Source organism: Dipodomys merriami, unplaced genomic scaffold, assembly GCF_024711535.1.
Source record: "Dipodomys merriami isolate MVZ:Mamm:240054 unplaced genomic scaffold, mDipMer1.0.p SCAF_24, whole genome shotgun sequence".
Classification (NCBI taxonomy): Eukaryota; Metazoa; Chordata; class Mammalia; order Rodentia; family Heteromyidae; genus Dipodomys; species Dipodomys merriami.
The window spans coordinates 7,465,997-7,486,965 of record NW_027203826.1 but is presented as its reverse complement, the minus strand read 5'-3'; the positions used below and the strand labels follow the sequence as shown (position 1 = coordinate 7,486,965).

At 38.2% G+C, this 20,969-nt stretch overlaps 1 protein-coding gene across 1 annotated transcript in view; it reads right to left on the bottom strand.

The window, feature by feature from the left end:
- Positions 1 to 8,500: 8,500 nt before the first annotated feature.
- Positions 8,501 to 20,969, bottom strand: part of Hmcn1 (hemicentin 1) — a 438,323-nt gene continuing 425,854 nt past the window's right edge. The window contains exons 105-107 of the mRNA XM_070034238.1: positions 19,698 to 19,817; positions 11,239 to 11,365; positions 8,501 to 9,873 (exon numbers count right to left, since the gene is read on the bottom strand). Coding sequence (XP_069890339.1) covers positions 9,507 to 9,873; positions 11,239 to 11,365; positions 19,698 to 19,817 — 614 coding nt within the window. The 3' untranslated portion in view covers positions 8,501 to 9,506. The remainder of the gene's footprint in view (positions 9,874 to 11,238; positions 11,366 to 19,697; positions 19,818 to 20,969) is intronic.

Sequence of the window (20,969 nt, the reverse complement as noted above, 5' to 3'; positions counted from 1 at the left end):
GCAAAGAGGTGGGGCTGGAGTTGGGCTTTTATGGGGTCTGAGCAAGGAGACAGAGGTTATTGAAAAGGCCATTAGCCTAGGGAGGTAGGGGCTTTCAGTTTAGAGCAAGGCTTAGGTGGATTGCTCTGCCGGTATCAAGCAGTCCACACATATCTGATGGCTTGCCTAACATCTGTGTGCACCTGGGAAAGGAGAGTGGGGTCAATCCTTCATATTCTGCCTTTGGCTATATAAAATAGTTGGGCCAAAAGGGGAGAGGCAAATCTTTAATTTCCAACCATTGTCTTTGACTCAGAAATAGGTAGGTTTTTTTCTTTTGTTTTGCTTTGTGCCAGTACTGGGACTTGAACTCAAGGACTAATGCTCTTATGTAGCCTTTTCAATCAGAGATGGTGCTCTACCACTTGAGCCATACCTAACTTCAGTGTTTTGCTGGTTAACTGGAGGTAAGAGCTTCATGTGGACTTTCCTGCCCAGGCTGGCTTCAAACTGCAATCTTTAGATCTCAAACTTCTGAGTAGCTAGGATCACAGGTGTGAGCTACCAGAATGTGGCTCAGAAAATTTTTAACTTCCCCAATTTGTCTCTAGGTTGAATGTAATTTCTGTCAAAATCCCACAGGTACTCCCACAATAATATAAGCTGGTCCTAAAATATTGCCAAAATAAACTATAGGAATTATAGATTATAAACTATAGGAACCAGTTTGTCATCAGTTGATGTTTGTCTAAGGTGCTAAGGCAATCCAATAGGGAAAGACAGCCTTTCCCAAAATGGTGCTGGGACAATGGATGTGGACAGGTAGCGTGATGAGTTAGTTTGAACTTGACATCGCAAAATTCATAGAGGCTGTCTAGTCTTGTCTTTATAATGACACAAATGTTTATTGATGACATTATCATCACGGCACACATTCCAATTTGAGTTTGACAACGTCCCTCTCTCAAACCCTGCAAACTCTTAACTCTGTGTTAGTGTGTCTGTACATGGTTGTAGTTCTTTTTGTTTGTTTTGGTTTGGTTTTTGACAGCATGGTTTTATGTGCAGGCAACCGGTTAATAACTGAATACTAGGGGAATAACAAATGAAAGTATTAGAGTCAGAATTCTGATTTTTTTCAATGCTCACTGAATCTCTATCATTACTAACTCTTTAAATATTTGTAATTTGGTTCATCTACTTTCCATGCCATTACCTCTAAAACCTCCAGTAGGTGGTTTTATTTTTCTTGTACCCATGTAAACGTACCTAACAACTCACCCATGTTGGTTTTATTTTTCTTGTACCCATGTAAACTTACCTAGCAGCCCATGCATCCTTACAAACTTCTTGTATTTCACTTCTGTTGTGGAATAAATTGTATTTCCTCCAAGTTAATGAATGGAAGTCCTACCCATAGTATAATAGTATTTGGAGGTACAGCCTTTAAGGAGGTAGTTATGGTAAATGATGTTTTAAGGGTGGGGCCCTAGGACAATAAGACCGGTGCCCTTATGGAGGAAAAAGACACCCAGGACTGTGGCCATGCAAAGTGAAGATACAGTGAGAATATGGCAATCTATAAGCCAACACTGAGTCTCAGGAGAAACGAGGACTGCTAATAGCTTGATCTTGGACTTCTAGCTTCTAGAGGTGTGAGAAACAAAATCTTCTCCTGTTTCCATACATGCTGTTTAGCTTTTTTTTTTTTATATCAAGACTGAGGTGATGCCTCTTGTTCATCGGTAATACTTTGTCATAAGTTTTAGATTGGAATCTTCACACATTCTTCAGAACCTTGATAAATGATGAATTCTATCTTCAATCACCCAATAGATTTATCTCTTTTTCACAATAGACACAAAATGTAATAGCTGACTTTTCTTTGCTGTACCAACAGTATTGAGCTTAATTAAAAGAGTAGTTTTCCTTTCTTTCTCTTACAGGTATTAAGTTTGGGGTTGTGAGGAATGAATAAATTTTTTTTGTGAGAACTTTTGAGACATTTTCTTAAAGAGAAAGGGTGTGTCTTTACCTCTTTCTGCTTCTTGCTATCAGAAACATGGGCCCTTCTTGCTTAGACTTAGGACTACATCCCATTATTTTCCATTGTATCTTGTATAGAATTTTATTTCAATTATCATACTAAATTATATTTATTGTGCAGGTGAATTCTCGCTGGGCTATCTTTTCATTTTTGTGTACTTTGTGTTTATAAGTGAGCTTAGCATATAGTAAAATTCAATTTATACATTTTGAATAAATATGTGCATGGAGTAAAACTTTTGAACAATTAACTAATAGAGGCTACTATACTAGGTCTTTATGAAAGCTAACATGTCTCAAGTCTTTTATTTGTTCTTTCTTTTTTTTTTTTTTTAATTTTTTTTTTTTTTATTCCGGTCATGGGGCCTGAACTCTGGGCCTGGGCGCTGTCCCTCAGCTCTTCAGCTCAAGGCTAGCACTCTACCACTTGAGCCACAGCGCCACTTCCGGCTTTTTTCTTATGTGGTGCTGAGGAATCGAACCCAGGGTGTCGAGCATGCAAGGCAAGAGCTCTACCACTGAGCCATATTCCAAGCCCCTGTTCTTTCTTTTTGATGGTGATGGTAGGTAGCCCTGAGGAATCCATAAATGTAGATGCCTTCAGACAATTGCTCAACCATTGAGCCACAACCAGCCCTTTATGTTTTGTTTTTGAGATAGGGCCTTCATAACTTTGCCCAGATTGGCCTCCAACATTCAATCATTTGCTTCACCTCGCAAGTAGCTGGGCTTATAGATGTGTGGCACTATATTCATCTTGAGACCTTGAGACTCTTCAGATGGCCCATCAATTAAACTATAAACCTTTCTCTTTGCTTCTAATTGACATAATTATGGTTTTAAAACCTTAGCCTTTTGCACAGAGAAAGCTGAATGCCGAATTTTCTTAGGAACAGCAAACACTTCCGAAGAGGTCAGGTAGTATTATGGGAATATCAGACCAGATGCCCAGAATACTCTAGATGAATTCCAATGGATGGTTTCCAAGGAAGGCTGTGTTTGCAGCCATAGAGATCTATGGAGCTGAGACCCCATGCAGTAAGAGACGCGAAGATACTCTGTCAAGGTACCCATGTACAATATTACAGATTATATTCACACTGTTATTGCAATTCATAAATAAAGGCAGATTTCTTGTTTTCCATTTTTAAAATTTTAATTTCATTGTCAAGGTGTTGTACAGAGGGGTTACGGTTACATAAGTGAGGTAATTGTTACATTTTTTGTCTAACTTGTTACCCCCTCCCTCACTTTCTCCCTCCATCCATTCTCCCCAATTCCTTCCCAAGTTGTACAGTTCATTTCCAACATAGTGTCTTGTAAGTATCACTGTTGCATAGGTTTCCCCTTTGTCCTTTGTCTCACCATTTTGCTGTTTCCCTTCCCTTTCCTAGTTCAGATAAGTGTATATACAATACACAGGGTACCAAAATCAAATACAGAGACAACAGGGGATAAAACATGGGGGGAAACACAAAAGAAAAAAGAAACCATGTAGTACATGAGAACAACAACAAAGACAAACCTCTTATGTCCATGTCTTGGAGACAAAGGACAAAGGGTGAAGCAATGCAACAATGATACTCACAAGATACTATGTTGGAAATAAACTTTACAACTGGGGGGGGGGAGTTGGTGTGGGAGGGGGGAAATGGGAGAAAACAAAGGAGGGGTTAACACTGTTCCACAAGAAATGTACTCAATACCTTCCTTAGGTGATTGTAACCCCTCAGTACATCACCTTGACAATTAATAATATAAAATTTTAAAATGCTTACTACATAAAGTACAAGTAATACTCAGTGAAAAAGATATAGTAAAAGAATTAGTTAAATTTTTTAGTGCTTTTCTTCCCTTCTTCCCCCCCCCCCCCCCCGCCCCAGGTATCTGTGGTTTTGGGTCCAGAAGCAAGGAGGGGTGATGGGGATTGGTGGGGAGGGGCCCTTAGTCTCTTTCAGGAGACTTTAGAAGAGGTCCCTGCAGGTGATCAAGGCAATCTCATGAGACAGAGAGGAAAACATGCCCCTCTTGTCTATATAGATATGTCAGATTTTGAGTTCAACATTTCCAGCTTCCAATGAACTTGCCCAAATGTCTCAACCGCAAACATTCAGGTTACGTTTTCTTTTCATCCATGTCCCAGTGTTAATATCAAAGGCCTCCCAGGAGATTGGGAGTTAACTGGCAGATGCAGTTCTGACTTGGGGTTTGAGAAACCTTGGCTCTGAAGGCTGCATGGGCCAATTCTCAACTTCATGTTTCTCCCCCCACCCCCTAGCCCCTCAGATCTTTAGGGAATGAAGCCTTCCGCTTATTTTCTTTCTCTAAGTTCTCCAGGACTTCAGATACACGTAAGGAACCCTCCACTTTCACTAAACGATCCTTGGGAGAAAACTGAAACACATCAATATGAGCTGGAAAGCACATGTGGGGCTCTGCATTAGTCAGCTTGGGCAGGGCTGCCATAACAGAATACCACAGACTTCCTGGCTTAACAGGAATTTTTTTTTTTATACTGGTCTGGAGCCTAGAAAGCTAAAGATCAAGGTTTTATAGGGTTTGGTTTCGTGAGGAGGGGAGCGTGGGGGAAGGGAGGCTGTCTTGCAGATGGCCGTGCAGTATCCTTACACCATGGTGGTGGTGGTGGGGGGAGGCACAAAGGCGGAGAGCTGTCACTTTTTAGAAGGATAATAATGCTATCAGATTAAGGTCACATTCTGTGGCCTCATTTCATTGCTGTTATCTCTTTATAGAATTTATCTCCATAAGCTATCACATTTGGGCTAAAGGATAGACAAGTGAGCCAATAGCAGTATTTCACTATCTCTATCCCCAAGTTCCATGATATAGCTGTCATGCAGAAAAGTCTGGGATTCTCTGACACAGAGGTAGACCTCTATGTGGTCCCAGGGGTTGTAGAAGGGAAAGGATTCAGTGGGACATAGGACAATTTTTGTAGACCCACTACTGTCTCACACCAACATGACAAGGTCTTTGACTTTCGGTGTCAACTAACGCTACTGGAGTGACCTTTTAAGATAGCTTCAGTGTCATTTCTACTTACCAAAGCTAGTGTAAAATGTGTCTTGTAGCCCACAATCTGGAGGCAGGAAAAGGAAATGGAGTCACAACTTGTCTAACTTAACACAGAAGGGAGAACAGATCATCTAACACCCTTAGGCTATGGAAGAAGTGGAATGGAATGTTAGTGAAGTGACATGATCTGTTGGATGTTTCTAAAGCTCAGTCAGTCTTGTAGAAGATGGGGAATAGCAGAGTGGGAATAGAAAAGGAAGCAGCTGAGAGAGTATTGTGTGAGACCATGGTGCCTTCCTTAGGATGGTGGCACAGGATAAGGAGAGGTCGAATTTAGTGGACTGATTATGGGATGTTTGGTGAGAAGCTACTGATCCAGAGTTTCATCTGGAGTAAGCAGATACATGGTAGTACAATTAATATAGTTGAGAAAGATGAGAGGAGGAAAAGGTTATTTCATAAGCATGAATGCACTCAAGTATAAATAGTGATACTCCAACAATGGTTTAAGCAATAGTTAATTGGTATCAAACAACCATATAAAGTGATTCAATATCACCATATACAAGCCCCTTTTTCTCATCAACTAACTCCCTTCCTCCCTCCCTGCCTTCCTACGCTCTCCTTCTCTTCCTCTGTTCTGACACATCTCCAGGCAAATTCTAAGTATAGCAAGATGGAAAAGGCCAAAAGATCAGACTACCATGTCACTAAGACTACTTCTTGTAAAGCAATTTTCAAAAGCCACACCAAGTGACTTATTAGATACATGATCCCTGTAACTAGAAAGTGGCTGGAAAATAAGATATACCTGGGAGGGAGTTGGGGTCAAACCTATGTTTGATACACAAGTTGGTTAGTTGGGAAAAAGACAAGTGAACTATCAAATACCTATTTGGACAAATTGGTCTATATCTTGGAAGCATCATATCTCTGGTTTACTTGGCTCATCAAGATGGATTAAAAATGTAAAAATAATCAGTTCTGGTAAGTAGGCAGTTAACTCACCCTACATAAAGTTCTATGTGCTTGTGTGTATTTATCAATGATAATTCAACATGGCTGCTAGTGAAGCAGCTAAGTCTGCAGGCCAGGTTAATGTAAAGAATGTATTATATAGTGATGTAGCATGATTGCCCACGCTGAGGGAAGCATTTTGTTACACAAGTAGTGAAAGCCATTGCTTCTTTCTTAACTATACACTGGGCTTAGATTGGGCTGTTGTGAAGGCAAAATGAATTATACTGCTTGTAGAATAGAGTAAACTATGCCCTGTAAGCCAGGTGCAGCCTAATTTTGTAAACAAAATATCACTGGAATGTATATTTCTGTGTTGTGCTTGACAGCAGCTTTTCTGGTAAACAGCAGAGTTAAGTAGAAGCAATTGCAGCCCTATGGCATGAAGTGTCTAAATATTTACCAGCGGGCTCTTAAAAAATAAATTGGCTATCTTCTAGTCAATCATACTTGTTTTCATGTTAACATCAGAGTAAGTAACCATGTTAAAAGCAAATTCCTTATGACATCTAAATCTAAATCTTACCTATTAATTTCTCATTTGACTTTCAAGTTTCCTTCCTTTGGAGCCCTTCCTTTTTATGCCATAGTCTTCCTATCTGGAGCATTTGAAGAATTTGTGGGCTCAGGAGACTGCAGTAGCAACAGCCAAAATGTGGGCTTGCTCCTCACAGTTACACTGGATATCAGCCTACTCTGCCATCCTAACCGAGAGCATTCATTCGTGGGAGCATTCATTGTGTAACTTGCTCACCTACTGAAGAGATTATGTGATGTGTCAAAGGAAGTTTGTCACAAGTCCTTGAGAATGTTGAAAAGGGTGACATTAATCAAGAGATAGGGTGTTGAGAGATTGCTTTGTTTAAGGGCAACACCTTTGTACAACTTCTTAAAGCTTCAAATAAATAAATACATAAATAAATAAAGTCAAGATTCTGGCTGGATCTTCTGCGCCATGGGGGAATTTCCAAATCAAATATTGTAGCAACTAGAAGTGTGTTCCCAATGACTACGTAGTAGTCATGTCTGGTTACTATGCTGTGCATCTGTGCTTGAAGAATGTGGGAGAGAGAAATGAGCAAAGTTGATATAATCTGATTTTAGAAAGAAGAAAGAAAATCAATTTGTCAGAATCTGGTGTTGAAATTGTTTACAAAACTGGATCATAAGATGATTTTTTTTTTTTGCTGGTCCTGGGGCTTGAACTCAGAGCCTAGGCACTGTCTTTGAGCCTCTCTGTGCTCAGCAGGCACTCTACCACTTGAGCCACAGCACCACTTCTGCCTTTCTCTGTGTAGGTGGTACTGATGAATCAAAACCCAGGGCTTCATGCATGCTAGGCAAGTACTCTACCACTAAGCCACATTCCCAGCCCCTATAATATCTTTCTTAAGGTGTGAAGGGTGAAGATTATCTTGACTTGACTGTCTAGAACATTTCCACAAGTCTTCAGTGAGATAGGACAATATATTAGAAGACAAGTTTGAGATGAAAAACTTTGCTTGAACAAATTAAACCAGTCTGTTGTACTGGAGTTGAATGTGGAGCCTCATACCGCATGCTTGGCCAGACTCTATCACATGAACCACATTCTCAGCAGTTGTATGTGAGCTAGAGGCTCACTATCTTTGACCAAGGATTCCTCAAATCATAGTCCATAGTTTGGCCCTCAACAGTTTAATACCTGTCACAAGTGGGAGACATATTGCCCTGACATAAGGTTAAAGGACATTTAAAACTCTTGTTTTAATTTTGATGGTACTTATTTTTGAATTCAGGGTATTATGCTTGTTACCAGGTGAGACATGTCCTCAGTCTTTTGACTATAGTTATTTTTCAGATAGGTTCTCATATTTTTGCCTACAGCTGGCCTGGGCTACAATTATCCTACTTAAAACCACCCCAACATAGCTGAGATAACAAGTATGAATCATCACCATCAAGCCTACTTTTTTGTTGTTGATGATGACATTGGGTGTGTGTGTCGGGGTGGAGGGAGAGAGGGGATCTTGCTAAGTTTTTGCCAACGCTAACCTTGAAGCACAATTCTCCCAATCTCTGTCTCCCAAAGTGCTGAGATCACAGTATGAGCTATTCTACCTGGCCAGAAAACTATAAAGATGAATGAGAAAACTGTCAGATAGTAGAGCTAGCACTTCACTTGGGGTCATAAAAGATAGAAAGAATGACATTACTGCTACTAACTAGCTGTGCTGTATTAAGGAAGTTGCACTAGTTGTTTTTGTTCAGGTTTCCATAAGATATGAATAAAAATACCACCCATCTCAAGGGCTATTGTGATATATACTTATTTATATGTGTGACTGTGCATTTCACTACCACTTGTAGCTGTAAACGGAAGAACAGTTTTAGGTTCTCAAAGAAGTTAAGAAAAAGAATATGAACATTTTATTTATGCTGATTTTGCTGCAACATTTTTTTTATAAAATAACTTTATAAAAGAGTCCATCCAGATATTATATAGAAAATGCACACAAAGATAATATATGTACACTTCATAAAAATAGAATACATCTTGGCAATTGCTGGCAGAGTTGGTTAGTACCATGTACAGTGTATTGACGTTTAACATGTTAATTTGAACATAAAAGATTTAAACAAAAACAAACCTGTCTTATATTTGAAAAATTGTTTTACTTAACAGGAAAATTTAAAAAATGGAATGTAAAAGTTATGGAGCTCAATTAATGTATGGTTACTTTAAAACATTTGAGCAAATATCTGCACCAAGGCCAGATGCCTGAGGACAAAGTAACTTCTTTTCCTATTATTATAAATGGTTCTGATGATTTTTACAAGATCTTTAGAAATAAGCTCCTTTCTTTTGGATTTCCAGTCAAGGTAAGCACCACTTGGATTCAAGAAACCGTCAAGTAGCTATAGTTTTAAATTGTGTGGTATTTAGGTTTCTTCATTGAAAATGAGAGTACATGAAGAGCCCTATTGTAAAGTATCAAGATTTAAAAATATCTCTTGATGTTATACTAAGTTTCCCCCCAGAACACAGAGCAACTAGTTTTATTAAAAATAGCAAAATGCTCAAAAAATTTGATTTGACTTAGAAGTAGTTGTTTCTGCTTGGCTTTTTCTTTCAGGAAAATGATCCCGGCTACTATAAATCCTCACTGCTATGTCCTGTTCGATGTTCAGAATTATCTTTGGGACGTCACTTCTCCAGTGTAATAAATAAAGGAAATAAGAAAGGACTCTTCTAGAACCTTCCAAAAAGATAAGACTGCAGTGGGATGATTAAAAATACCTCAGCAGTACCAAAGAAGGCACACAAAACAGAGCATAGCACCATTTCCAAGCTGCCAAGGTGGCAACTGTTGAGACACTAACGCGGAGCGCACTTGTTTCCATGATTAATGTGGCTTAAATATATGTAACAGGCTCAGGAGCGCTGCTTAGTATGGATAGGCAGATACAGCTATATAAACAATAAATGTGGTCTGATACTCAAGGGTCCCATTGGCACTGTAGGATAAAGCTCGCACCCGCATGCGGTAGGTCTCTGGCTCCCGTAGTGGTCTTGTCGTGTACACCACTCCTTTCAGATTTTCATCCCGTAAGGCAAAAGGAACAGTCTGGTCCTCATCTACCATGAGGAAAGTTGTCCTGGGATGTATCACTCCATCCTGCGTGTATGCAACCAGTCGGATTAAATCTTGATTGGCAGCTATTCCAAAGGGAAGGGAGACAAGTTTATATTCCAAGGCATATGGGCTCAAGGCACATTCCAGATCATTGGGTGGACAGTTCTTGAGGCAGAACCTAAGGAAAATAAATAGGCAAAATACACAAAGTTATCCATCTTGGAGGCAGGACAAGGGATGATGCTGGTGGTCATGACCCATGACAACGTTTAGGTCAACATTTAGGCCTTAGGTGCAGAAGACAGTGTGGTTTTTCCCTCCGTGTTTGATGTCATTAACTCAAACCAGATGCCATATGGCTCTTAGAATACACAGTCTAGAGTCAAGTATCTCTCTGCTCCATTTAAATCAGAAACATGTGAGCTAGCATGAATACTATACATTGATTTCTTTCTTTTTGGCTGAGGATCTTGGGGATTAAACCAGGGCTTTGTGCATGCTAAACACATGCTCTATCTTTGAGCTACATTTCATCCCTAATGAATCAGTTAAAATGAAGCAGTTTGGGAAACAGAAGTATCTGTCTATACATTGGAAACAAACACTTCTTAAAGAGAAAAAAAATATACACTAAGTTTAAATTATATCTAATATAACACTGTCAACTTCTGAAATAAGCTACATTTATATTTGGCTGATGTTCCTAAAAATAATAAAAGATAAAATCTCTATTTTGACTGTCTTTTGTGTCATGATCACTTTAATGAAAGAAAAAAGAAACACATTTAATGAAGATTGGTTCTTCAGTCACAGATTTTTTTTTAGACATATAATAGTCTATGTTTTAAATTTTCTCTTTCTTTTTCCGATTCCTATGAGAGCAATAGCAAATGGGCTTTCTAGGCAACCACACTTGTTACAGTGACTTCATAAGCATTACCAAGAAGAAAACAAAGTGGGAACATGCAATGAGTTCTATTTTGTTTCAGAAACACCTGTGCTTTGCAGGCAAGGACTAAACAAGGATGAATATTTCCCCTTGTTTTCAAGCATTGTTACTGTGGCATCTGGTTAGGGTAAAACATTTGTTAGAGGAGATGGAAATAGGATATTTTATTCAGAACCTCAAAAAGACTTTTCTCAGATATTGCAGATGAACAGACCCTTGATTTATCCTTGCATCTTGCTTTCTTCCTGGCATCATGAATCATTCCAGCAATAGAATTAGTACTTCTTATAGGCCTCTATGGGAGCAGAGAATTCAGAATTCTAAGGAAGCACAAATTTATACCAGAAAATTTGAAAGAAAGGCAGGCACGATTATTGTGTAACATGCTTGTTGCTGAGCTAGAGCCCAGGTTGTTACATGGTGATTCTGTGTGGGGAACTCATTTCTTGCTCATTCCTTGAAGAAGGAGTACATGGTAGACACACATTGTTTTGAGGTACTGACTTTCTCTGAGTTAGACATGACTGCAGCCAGGGTTTATTTTATCAAGGAGAGAGATGATGCACGTATCTGGGAGGAAAAGACAAGACATACTCAGTCATGGGATCCCGTTGGTAGTTGGGTGGACAGGGCGTGTCGATGCACTGGTAGCTTCCTCTCATGTTGAAGCACATGCGATTTGGCCCGCAACGTATGTTCTGCTCCAGACATTCATCAATATCTAGGGCCAGAACAAGACAAGGGTGTCAGCAGTGGAGGTCAGGAAAGGCTCTTTAAGCAGGCGATGGTAACTGAATGTCCCATGAATGAACTTATTTCTCATACTTAAGCATCAACAAAAGAACCCCAGAATCTCTGCATTCACTCTCCAGATTGCTTTAAAAAGCGTTTCTTTAATGTATGTAAAAAGACACCAAAAACTGAGAACCACATGAGTAGAAGAAGAACTGTTGAGAGCTCTCTGGTGACTCTTAAATTTGGAAAAAATTGAGTGCATTCAAGTTTTATGGAGAAGTTTTGTTGTGCTACCAAGGAGCTAAAAATTTAAAAGACACTTGTGAATATATATATTGCTAGTCTTGGGGTTTAACCTCAGGGCACTGTCCTGGACACTGTCCCTGAGCTTCTTTTGCTCAAGGCTAGCACTCTACCACTTGAGTCACAATACCATTTTTGGCTTTTGGCTTTTACTGTTTATGTGGTACTGAGGGGGAATCAAACCCAAGGCTTCATGCATGCTAGGCAAGTACTCTTATCAATAAGCTATATTCCCAGCCCAGTGAATATTTTTCAGATGAAGAATCTCTTTCAATGTGTGTGATCATTGCCTGGTATCTTGTAAGTTTAAATTGTTGAGTGTAAGTAGGATAGTAGAAATTAAAGATGCCACATGATGAATTCAGGAGTGGCTTCAGAGGTCATTGAGATGTAGAGGAAAGAGACAAAACAAAGACTACAATGAGATCAAGTGAATGACTCAAGAACCAGAATCCAAATTTGATCAAAGGGAACAGAGTCTACTGATTTGTTTGAATGGCTGCTCTATGGTTGGTGAAGTATGCAAAAAGAAAAAGGTTGATTCTGTTATTTTCTGAAGAGTTATTATCATATAGAAGCATATTTAAATCAATAGAATTAAGACTTTTTTGGGGGCTCAGTCGTGAGCCTGACCTCTGGACCTGAATGCTGTCCCTTAGCTCTTCAGCCCAAAGCTAGAGCTCTACCACTTGAGCTACAGAACCACTTCTACCTTTTCTGCTTATGTGATGCCAAGGAATTGAACCCAGAGCCTCATACATGCAAGGCAAGCACGCTACCACTGAGCCACCTGCCCCGCTTAAGACATATTAACATAGAGTTAAAGAACACTTTTTTTTGGAGCTTTCTGAAAATAAATGTTTTAGCTCCACGAGTTTACACTTGATCTATATTTGAGCATTAGGTACACTGAAAATTTTTGTGTATGAATGTACATGTGTAGAGATAGGAGGAGGAGGAAAAGGAAGAGGAGAATGAGGGAGGCAGAGTCAGAGAATGATTGACAGATTTTTCTGGAAAGAGTATCTGTAATACTTGATTAAAAACTCTTGGTGTAAAGAGTTTTAGGATTCCAACTTTAAGGCCATATTTTTAGAACAATCCTTTTTAAACTGGGATCTTCATCTTCCTTGGTGTAGAGGAAGTCCTTCTCCTATGAGGCTGGACAAATATTTCAGGAAATCCATTTCTGTATCCTTATTTTCCACACATTCTCCTTCCTAATATCAATCTGCCAGAGAACTTCTGTTGGTCTGGACATCTCCTTTCCTTTCTCTCTTTTTACAGCGTTTATCTGCCTTATGAAAGAAAGGTTGCCAGCAATTCCAGAACCAAAGGAAGGCTGCAATATTTGAAGAGATATTTTAAAAAGAAAATATTAGAAATACAGATTGATGGTAGCAAGCTGTGGTCTCACCTCTCCATTATTATGTGACTTGGTTGTCATGGGAACACCTACTAACACTTCTAATTGGACAGAAAAAGATGACATTTAAACTTTTTCTAACAACATGATTGGTTTAACAATAACTATACACTTAAATTACATAGCAGTCACCTCCTATGAAGTGAGGAATTCAAACACAAACTCCAAAGCACATTAAACAATAAGAGAAGTCATATATGTTGTGTGTATTTTAACCTTTCAATAAGAGACTTTAAAGACTAATATGAAAATGTGTGAGGGAAGCATAAAGTGTACACATTTTAAGTCAATTGGTTGTATGTGGGTAACTACAGCATTCCTCTTTCTTAAGCAATAAATCGATTCTGCTACACAGAAGAGAATACTTATAACTATCTGAATCCAAAGCAGTTTTCCTAATATATGGGTCCTGAAAGTCCAATGTTTTTCTATCAGGGGATCAATGCTAACCAATAGGCACATATAAATATTAGGTACTCTCACAGTTGTAGGTTACTTCTGTGGCTACACTTCTGTAGCTATATAATGACCTTTCAACCACAATTAGTGTAATGATTTGGTGAGCCCTACCATTAAAATAGAAAAATGAACAAGGTGCAGTAGCTCATGGCGATAATTCTATCTCTCAGGAGACTGAAATTGGAGGATCATGGTTCAAAGCCAGCCCTAACAGATTCCAATTTGCCACAAAAATATTAGAAGTGGGGGCTGGGAAGGTGGTTCAGTGGTAGAGCGCTTGCCTTGCATGCCTGAGGCCCTGGGTTCGATTCCTCAGCACCACATAAGCAAAAAGAAAAAAGCCAGAAGTGGCACTGTGGCTCAAGTGGTAGAGCGCTAGCCTTGAGCTGAAGAGCTGAGGGACAGTGCCCAGGCCCAGAGTTTAGGCCTCATGACCAGACACCTGCCCCCCCCCCCAAATTAGAAGTGTACTTGTGGCTCAAGTGGTAGAATACCAGCTTTGAGCTAAAAAGGCTAAGGGACAGTACCCAAGTACCCAGACCCTGTGTCTGAGTCTCAGTACAACCAAAGAAAAAAAAAAAAGGAAAAGAAATGGAAAGAAGGAATTCCAAGAGACATTACATTAATTGTGTATGCTAAATATCAATTATTTACTGCCTGCACTTTTGTATTAACAATGTAGATTTTGGGCTGTTAGTCTCAATGGAAGTGATCCTGCCTAGCAAGTTCATACCCCAATACCATAAAAAAAGTATATTTTAGATTCCAAACACATTGTTTTATAAGAAACACATAATGTACTTATTTCCTTTAAGTTTAACAACAGTCTATACAAGTAAAACAAATTGTGTGCTAGAAAGGTATATGGTAGGTAGTTTTTAGTTATTTATGTTGACAATGATGATGTACTGTGGTTTTGCTACCAGTTTCCCTACAGGAATGAAATCTAGTGGGAAACAATATCTTTATCAGTTAAGACCATTAAGACTGTTATCACTGTGAACCAATTTCTAATATGGTTTTATATGTCAGAAATGCTTTATCCCCTTAACAAACTGAGATTATCTTAGAAATGAAGTGAAAAGTCCTCTGGGAAAATGTGGAGGCAATCCAATTAGCTTTATCTTTTTTCCCCCTCATTGCAAATGTTCTCCACCCTATCCGTTTCTAACATTTCACTTTATCTGTAACTTTTATAGTGAATTCATGCAGAAGCGTGGGGCTACGTCTCTAGGGAAGCATGGTAATGGTGGCATGGAGACACATCTGTATGGATAAGGAAACCTGGTTAATTAATCATAGCTTCTTACTGGCTGAATGTGAATCTATTACATAAAGTGCTTCTTTTTAGAGCATAAGGTTTGCTTTCTATAAGAAACAGGCCTTTTATGTCAATTCCTTAGAAGTAGTGAGCTTCCCTTTACTTTTGTCTATTACTTCTTCCCAGGATTAAGGACTCAATAGTCATTCACTCTTCTCTACTCAGTCATTCTACACACTATTCTTTAAAAAAAGAAAAGAAAAAAAAGAAGACAAATTGGACACCAGTGACTCATGCCTGGAATCCTAGCTAGCTACTCAGGATGCCAAGGGTTTGAGATTGAGGTCTCAGTCCTTGAAAGAAAAATTCCTGAGTTTCCATCTTCAATTAATCAGCACAAAGCAGGGCTGGAGGTGTGGCTCAAGTGCTAGAGTGACAAAAAACAAAGGAAAACAAAAACTAAAATAAAACAAAACTATTGCCCTCTTCCAAAGGAAGACAGGAAATAGTAAAGACAGGTTCTTCTTTGCTGTTAGTGGACAGTGATGATTTGTGCTTTTACATAAGTATGTTATATAGATACTTATATATATGATAGAAGCAAATACCCCAACATGAGCTGAACAGTTTTTACATTAAAAGCTTTAGAACATAAGAATGCTTTAACCAAGTGCTCCTGGATATTAGAACATAATTTAGGACAAAATACTTGATACATCTACTTGTACACTTAATTTGGATTCTTGATAAAGATTATGAATCATTTTTAATAAACATGGAAAAATGAGTGTCCTTATCTATACAATCTTTCTAAATTTTCAGGATAAAATTAGTCATGTATAGAATTAGCATGAGGATCTTTTAGCTTCTTCTCTGTGCTTTGACAAAAATCTTGATTTCTCATGCCTCTCTCTATTTTGCTTTTCAGATGAGTCTGGTAACTTCCATGTTTGAGGAGAGTTTGTCCTTTCAAGCTAAGTTCACTTTATTTTCCCCTTTCTCACATTTCAATCATGGAGCTTTCAGATAGCATATGTGAACAGAAAAGCCATTTGCTCCTCATAAATGCCACAAACACTTTCTCTAGCTGTAAGAGAAACTCCAATTTAATGAGTTCTGTAAAAGACATTAATTGTTTTTTCTCATGTCTTTTTAAACACCACAAAAATATGCAACCCACTCAAATCGCAAGTGTTTTAGATGGCAGCTGTTTCTGATTTTCTCACAGCGTTTTCCACTCTGTAGCATAAATGAAAACTGAGGGTTGTTTGGAGGTAAATGAGGGACGAGGGCAATTAAAAAATAAACTGGCAAAATTTGGAACAGAAGAATATTCTCTCTGAGTATATGATATAACACTTTCTTTTTTTGGTACTTTTTATTGTAAAAGTGCTGTACAGAGAGGTTACAGTTACATGAGTAAGGTAATGAGTACATTTCCTATTGAGCATTATTGCCTACTCCTTTGTTTCCCCCTACCATCCCTTCATCCCCCCCCACCAAAGTTGTAAAGTTCATTTTCAACATAGTGTTTTGTACATCTCATTGTTACAATGGGTCAACCTATATGCTTATTTAAGCATTTTGTTTTTTCCCTTCCCCTCCCCAAATTAGAGCAGTGTATATACAAGATGCAGGGCACCGACATCAAATACAGTAAAAACAGGGGTTATATCATGGGGGAGGAACATACAAAGCAACAAAAAATCACATGTTACATTATAAATACTTTAGAAACAATAAGAAGAAAGAAAAAAGATATTTGTGTCCCTATCTTGGGGTTCATTTTGCTTAACATCATCTTATATGGTCATGTGTACATAGCTTTGGCCTTTTCTGCTTGTCCTACACATGTACTAGTAATTGCAAGTAAGGGAAACCATGGGACCTATGTTTCTTTGGGCCTGGCTTACTTCACTTAATATAATTTTTTCCAAGTCTTTCCATTTCCTAACAAATGGGATGGTGTTATTCTTTCTGATGGAGGCATAGAATTCCATTGGCGATATATATATATATATATATATATATATATATATATATATATATATATATATACCACATTTTCTTGATCCATTCATCTACTGAGGGGCATCTGGGTTGGTTCCATATCTTAGCTATTGTAAATAAGGCTGCGATAAACATAGTTGTGCTGGTAGCCTTAGTATGGCCTTGTTTGTGATTGTTTAGGTAAATGCCCAAAAGTGGGATTGCTGGGTCATAGGGGAGCTCTATGTGGAGTCTTTTGCGGAACCTCCATACTGCTTTCCAACACTTTCTTTATGGCTGAAGCATTTGGGGATTTGATTGGTTATTCCAAATGTGTTGTTATCTGCCCTTTTTTTCCATCCTGGGTGCCTGGTATACACACAGGAGGTGTAATTTTAGGATGTTGTCTTTCTTCTGAAACATTTTTTTTGTGTGTGGAGAAACTGAGACATGTTTACCATATTGGGCAATCAGTGTCCCCATCCCTGATCCATAGTGGAATGTCCTTGGTGCTCAGGGAGCCTCAGAAGAGACTAAAGATTTGCTCCGAAGTCAAGTCCTAACTCTGGTCTCAGTCATTCAATGAATCAGTTTAAGAATTCATTTTGTTATCTGTACAATGGGTAGAAATATGTCAATACTGCTCAGTGTAGGTAATGGCTGCTTCGGGAACACATGGCACAATAATGTTTTGTGTTGGGTAGCTTCTTCATCATGCCAATGTAGTACAGTGAGGCCTACTGGGAATGTGAACAGGTAGGAGAGGAAGACGGAGACAGCTGACCGTAGCTTAAGTAAAGGCTTTTGCCCATCCTCTCTTGCCTTTCTGAATATGTTTTCCATGGAGTATATTTCTAATACGGTTTCTTGCATCCCAAAAGAGGAACATTTGACCTCAATTTGATCGCCACCAATACAGCACCCTTTGAAGATTTGTTTTTGATGTACTTCACAAAAGGATATGATTTGTACAAGATAGAAATTAATAAAACTTACAAGAATACTAAGACATATTAATACCTCTAGATTTTATTCAGATATTGAGGATATTTCTTAGAACATTTTAAAATGTTTTATGCATTCTTAGCTGGGCACTACTGGCTCTTGCCTGCAGTCTTAGCTACTCAGTAAACAGATTTGAGGATTAAGGTTTGAAGCCAGCCAGAGTAGGAAAGGCTGTGAGATTCATATCTACAATTGCTTCTTTTTTTGTTATATTTTTCTCCTTGGTCACTTTTTGATTTCTGTACCTTTTGTCTCATATGTAAGTTTATCTGTTTTGGGAAGGGTGAAATCATGGGACAAAGGGTGAAGAAATGCAGCAGTGATACTCACTAGCCACTACATTGAAAATGAACTATACAATGTGTCAGGGAGGAGGGCTGGGTGCCAGGAAAACTGGGAGAAAATGAGGGAAGAGGTGACACTGTTCAAAAAGAAATGCACTCATTACCTGACTACGTAACTGTAATCCCTGTGTCTATCACCTTTACAATTAAACAAAAGAAAGCCAGTAGTGGAGCTGTGGCTCAAATGGTAGTTTTAGCTTTGAGCAAAAATGCTCTGGGACAATGCCTAGGTCCTTAGTTCAAACCTCAGGACTAACCTCATGTATGCACACACACACACACACACACACACACACACACACACACACACACACAAAATGTTATATACATTCTTGTTTCTTTTAAACTTATTTACACACTTGCAATGTAACATACTTCAGCAAAGTACAATTCCTTCACATTTTTGTGTAAAGAAAAGAATTCTTCAGAATGATATCTTTTCCTTTCTATTGTGATTACTGTATACTTTGTCTCCATAAGTGTAATAGAACATGTAAACTAGTATTTTTCTTTATTTACCTGTGTCTTTGCTACAGTGTAGGCTCTTAAAGATAAAGCCTGTATCTTAGTCATCCATTTTAAAATGTACTTTTATTATCTTAAAGTAGTTACATAAAGGCATTTCCATTCAAGAAAACAGTTTATGAATATAATGCATCTTGATCAATGTCACCTTTTTCATCATTTTCTTCCTTATTCGTCTATTCTAAACCTTTTATATTCTGTAAAGCTTAACCTCTGTTTTCACTGTATTTGATGTCGGTGCCCTGAATCTTGTATATACATTTTTCTCATTTGGGGAGGGGAAGGGAAATAACAAAATTCTGAAATAAGGATACAGGTTGACCCATTGTAACAATGAGATGTACAAGACACTATGTTAAAAACAAACTTTACAACTTAGTGGGCGGGTTGGGGGGGGGAAGGAGGAGTTGAGGAGGTGGGGAGAGAAGGGATGGTAGGGGAAAAACAAAGGAGGAGGTACCCATGCTCGACAGGAAATGTACTCATTACCTTACTCATGTAACCCCTCTGTACAATATTTTTACAATAAAAGACACTAAAAAATAATATTCTGTAAAGCTAACATTCAATAATCAGCATCATATGTAGATTCAAAGATGGAATGAGTTCTCCATCTATTGATTGCTATTAAAAGAACATAAGAACATAAAATAATGATTCACTCACACACTAATTACTTTACTGAATAATTTCTTTATCTCTTGTCCAATGTTAGCTGAATTGTGAAAAAAATTAATGAGATCTGTTGCTGTAAGTTTCAAAAATATATAATAGGAGCTGGCTTAGGCACTCTTGCTCCGTCAAGTAAATCTATACCCAAGATGGATCACAATTATTTTCCTTACTGACTTGTTTCGTTTCTGTTTACAAAATATTGAAATGTAAGCCTGACCAATGTGAAAGAAGGGGAATCGATTAGAGTACTGGTTATTCACCAAAACTTTTGACAGCTTTTTGGTTGTTTATACATTGAGTGGAGGCAACAAACATCCCATTCTTTTCTTACCTTGGCATGTCTTTCCATTGAGCATGAGCTGATAGCCAGGTGGGCAGGTACACTGATAGCTTCCAATGGTATTTTTACACTCATGCTGGCAGGTGTCCCTATTCTGGCATTCATCGATGTCTGTTCAGAAAGAAAGTAGAGTGTGTAACCATGCCAGGAAGAGGCAGAAGTATGAAATGATTGGTAAATAATAGGAAAAATTCTTGGTGATTTTACACCCATGTACTTAATTCTCAGGGCTGTTTTACATCACAATTTATTTTACTTATATAAATATTAAATATGCTATAGTATATAACATACTGTACTACACAATATGAATCACCTTTTAAACATCTTTCCAGGGATATAGAAGCTGAAGCTCCATCCTGGTTAACTTTTTACTACTTAAGTAAGTTACACTGATATGGCAGAGATGACAGATAAGTGTAAGATCCTAAGCCACCAAAGAAAATTCTTGCATTGTTGGTAGAATTATCTAAAAGGCAAAGCTTCTCAAAAAATAGTTTTCATTTTATCCAAAGTTTGTCTTTCTGATTACATTTCCTCTCTACAACACCTATACATATTTCCCCAATATGATTAAATGGAAAAAGTTTTACTACTATGATAGAAATATTCGTGTTCTTCATATAATATCAGAGTACTAATTGGTAACTAAAGACATATAATTATCTGTGCTCAGCAGCTCATTTAATTCTTCAATATCTCAGTTGACTCTTCTGAGAGATGCAAACACAAAGGTGATCAACACTATGTATGACAGTTGTGGAAAGGTTCACATGCAGTACTATATGGGAAAGTATTTTACAAAGCACAAAGGATTATCTATTATTATTAAACAAAGCTAGAAAAATAGCAATAAAAAGGGGACCATGCCAGACACTGGTTGTTCACACTAGTAATCCCAGCAACTCAGGAAGCTGAGATCTGAGGATTGAGGTTCAAAGACAGTTTGGGCAGGAAAGTCCTGCCCAAGACTCTTGTCTCTAATAAATTACTCAGAAAAAGCTGGATGTGGAGCTGTGGCTCAGTGGTAGAACACTAGCCTTGAGCAAAAAGAAGTTCAGGGACAGCTCCTAGGCCCTGAGTTCAAGCCCCAGGACCAGCATACACATGCACTCACGCACACACACACACACACACACCAAGATTAGATAATCATAAAACAATATTTTCTTTGAAGATAAAGGATGTGTGATTTGGGAAGTATTAAATCTCTCCTCCTAATTGTGTTTTGCCTTGACTGATATTTAAATTTGTTCACAGTCC